This window comes from Chondrus crispus, genomic scaffold (genome assembly GCF_000350225.1).
Source record: "Chondrus crispus Stackhouse genomic scaffold, scaffold_303, whole genome shotgun sequence".
Classification (NCBI taxonomy): Eukaryota; Rhodophyta; class Florideophyceae; order Gigartinales; family Gigartinaceae; genus Chondrus; species Chondrus crispus.
The window spans coordinates 20,825-24,234 of record NW_005179189.1 but is presented as its reverse complement, the minus strand read 5'-3'; the positions used below and the strand labels follow the sequence as shown (position 1 = coordinate 24,234).

Sequence of the window (3,410 nt, the reverse complement as noted above, 5' to 3'; positions counted from 1 at the left end):
GTTGGTTGTCTTTTTAGGCGGGGGAGCTGTTGGACCGGGATGGATGGGTGGTTGCGGTGTGGTTTGAGGGGTAGTTGGGTTCTTGTTTTTGGGTTTGGGTTGGCGTTGGTGCGCTCGGGCTTGAGTGCTGAGGGCGCGTTAGCGTTCGTCGCTTTGAAGGAGTAGCTTCCATGTTTCCATGGTGCGTGGGCTAATATGTCGGGCTGTGACGGGTCTTTAACATTGATTGCGTATCCGTTTTCTGCAGTGAATAGCACTAGTCCGTATGTTTTTGCCAGGTCGTGGACAGAAATGAGGTTATGTTCGATCTGTGGCGTGGCTATGGCTGGGAGGGAGATGGTGGCGTTTTCATTGGGTGTATTGAAGTTGATCGTCATCTTTCCGGAATGCGTGGCGGGGAGGAGTTGGTTGGAAGCAGTGCGTGTGTGGAGGGGTCGGGTTAGAGAGTTCATTTCTCGGGTGGGGTGTGTGATGTGTGTGGGATGGGCCGCGGAGTCCAGTGTGTACGTACTCAGGTCGCTGTCGGAATTGTTGTTGGCTTCGTTCAGGTTGGGGGTGAATTGTGGGCTGCAAGGCGGTGCAGGTTGTGTAAAACGGGCTCGAGCGTATGTGTGTCTCGTCTTTTTCGGTGTTTGTGAGGGTTGTGCTGCGCGGTGGCGTGGGTGTGCTGGATGGTTGCATTCGAGGTCTGAGTGTTGCGGGCGTGTGCCCCTGGCGACATGGAATTGACACGGGTTGGGGTGGGGTGGGAGCGGAGTGCGGTTCCATGTGCGGGGCTGGCGGTATGGCGTGTGCTGTTGTTGGGCAGGGTGGTTGTTCGGTGTCATGCCCTGGGGCGTGGGTATGATTTGGCGAGTGAAAGCATTGTAGTTTTGGATTCGCATATACTTATGCAAATAATCTTTGATCGTCTTGGGGTTTAAGCTGAGTAGTTGTCTGCCGATTTCAGCGGTGGTGGGGTGGTGACGCATACCGTCTATCAGAAACTCAACCGTGGTAGATTGATCACCAATATCAGGGAATCTAGATGCGATCATTTTTGATCGGATGGCTTCGTGGGCTGTGACGTAGTCAGTGATCGACATGTTAGGGGTTAGGATGGTGGATTCTGCCTGTGATTTCAAGAACTTGTGGTCTTTGGAAGTGTTTGTCTCCAGGTGTTTGTGGATGTCTTGGATGAGATTGTGGGGAGTTGGGTTGGAATCGGGTTCGATGAGGAGGTTAAGGATCGATTGGGGAACAGAGGCGAGGATTGAAGCCAATATTGTGTTTTTGTGTCTGATGTGTGTGTTTAGGGCGGCGGGATCTGTCGGGGGAGCAGGATTGGTGGTAATATGTGCTTGAGCTCCCATAGCCGCTGCTTGTGCACGGAGAGCAAGGCTCCAAGTGTTCTGATTGTCAGGGTCGAGGGTTGGGAGCTGGATCTTGTTGCTGTGGTTGTCCATGGCGTTCTTTGTTGAGTCCAGTGGGCAGTGGTCGTCTGATTGATTGAGGTTAGCTAGGCAGAGTAGCTCTTGTATTTCTGCGGTTGCTTTGGCTTGTGCTGTGCGGCGTTGTAAGCGGCGGAGTCGGTTAGTGGTGGAGGAAGCCGTGGTGGCTGGGGAAAGGTGGTAGGGGGTGGTGAGGATTTGATCGCTGTCGTGGGCGTATGGGCTCATAATCTGTGGGAACGATGCTCCTCCTTTCTTTATTCTCGCCTTCCACAGTTTCCTATTTATGCTGCTTTTGTCATCTCTACACGTGTGCGGTCTGTCAGAACGGATCTGTTGAAGGACTTTTTTCGTTTATTTTTATTTTCGGCGTTCCATATTTAGGGGACCCCCCCTTTACCGTACATTAAAACATCACATTAGGGATATGAGCGCGCGCGTAGAGATGAATAAAAGGGGGGGCACTACACTACGAACCCTCACCTTACACAATTTCCAATCCTCCTCCGCTAGCCCTCACCTCACACCACTTGCCCATCTCTCCTTCCCCTAAGCATACAACAGTCCGATAGACAGTAGTACCCGTCTTCCGACGTGCGCCTGTCAAACCTACTGTACGGTGACGCGACCTACAGAGATGGATGATTTTGACATGGTCAGGTCTACGTAGCGCTATCCAGAACTGCTCATCTACGCAACGTCACGGTTCTGGCGCTGGAGCCCACTAACATCACAAGAACGTACTGCACCATGCAGGCCTTCGTGTGAATGTCAATGAAAGCAGCGTTGCTCTTTTCGCGTGCTCGTACTGCCTTCATATTTCTCATTCTACTCGTTTCCTTCTCTAACTTCAATTCAACCAGTCACAAAACCTCAGTTCGCCTCGGCGCGCGTAGCGCGCACGGGGCCCTCTTTCAAGTACAACAACAACTCCGGCGCACGATGCCTCAGCAGCCCATATGGCGCCACGTTCGTTACTGCAAAAGGGCGTGGTGAGTTAATGTTACAGGTAGAACGCAGCTGCGGACACTGGCACTGTAGCACGGCGGGGACGGGGCGGCGGCGGGCGGCAAGATGCAACCGGCAACGATGGGACATGCAGAAGTGTACGTGCGGCAGCGCGGCGGCGTCCCATGGGTGGCGCTCTGACGTGCCACGGGTACGTGCTCGGGCCGTCTGTGGGACAGGGCGGATGGATGGGCTGCACGGCGCGGCGCGACCGCGGCGCACTCGAGTTGCTCGGGCGTGCGCGGCGGCGGCAGTGGTGGCACGGAGAAGGGCGGAGAAACGGGCCGGATCACGGTGGGGCGGGATGGGCGGAAACAGACTGAGTTGCGACAGTTGGGGGCTGTACGTACCGTGCAGCACGTGCAGCAAACAGTGGGTGCGGCAGCTCGTAGCGCCGGCGGCGAGATGAGATCACGGCAGGGCTGCGTCTCGCGACGCGTGTGCACGGCAGGTGCACGCACGCGTGCAGGGGTGCCGGGGGGCAGTGGGATGCCAAGAAGTTGACCGATGCCTCCGACCACAGTTTGTGGCGGAGGCGACGGCGGTTTTATGTCCCTATGGTTATATGTGGCCCTAATGGCATTGCCCTATCTGAGGTGGTGGTGCCTTGTCACGGTGGAATCACAGGCAGCAGGCTGGGATCGGGGTCGCGGCGGACGCAGCGGGAAGTGGTGAGCGAGTGAACACTACCGCACAAGGAGGAGGCATCCGCCAGCTGGCGCGCGGCGGTGGAGGCCCGGAAAGCTGGCAGGACGGACGGACCTCTGGCGGGGGGAGCGGGGAGGGGGGGAGGCGCGGAAGGTTGTGTAGAAGGTGGCGTGGAAGTTGGCGCAGGTGGAGGAGTGGAGGGGGCCAGGAAGGCAGAAGGCGCAGAGACTGGGGGACATGGTGGGGCGTGGGATGGGCGAGGGATGGGCGAGGTGGGGAGCGTAGGGCGCGGTGGAGGGCGGGTTAATCGGCGAGGCATGACAG

The 3,410-nt window shown here is 57.0% G+C and overlaps 1 protein-coding gene across 1 annotated transcript; it reads left to right on the top strand.

Annotated features, from left to right (window-relative positions):
- Nucleotides 1-2,430: 2,430 nt before the first annotated feature.
- On the top strand, nt 2,431-2,847 carry CHC_T00005634001 (hypothetical protein). The gene has a single exon (XM_005717178.1). The coding sequence runs from the start codon at nt 2,431-2,433 to the stop codon at nt 2,845-2,847; it is 417 nt and encodes a 138-aa protein (XP_005717235.1).
- The last annotated feature ends 563 nt before the right edge of the window (nt 2,848-3,410 follow it).

Coding starts and splice junctions, on each gene's coding strand:
- CHC_T00005634001 (XM_005717178.1), top strand. CDS start 2,431: ATGTTACAGGTAGAACGCAGCTGCGGACACTGGCACTGTAGCACGGCG.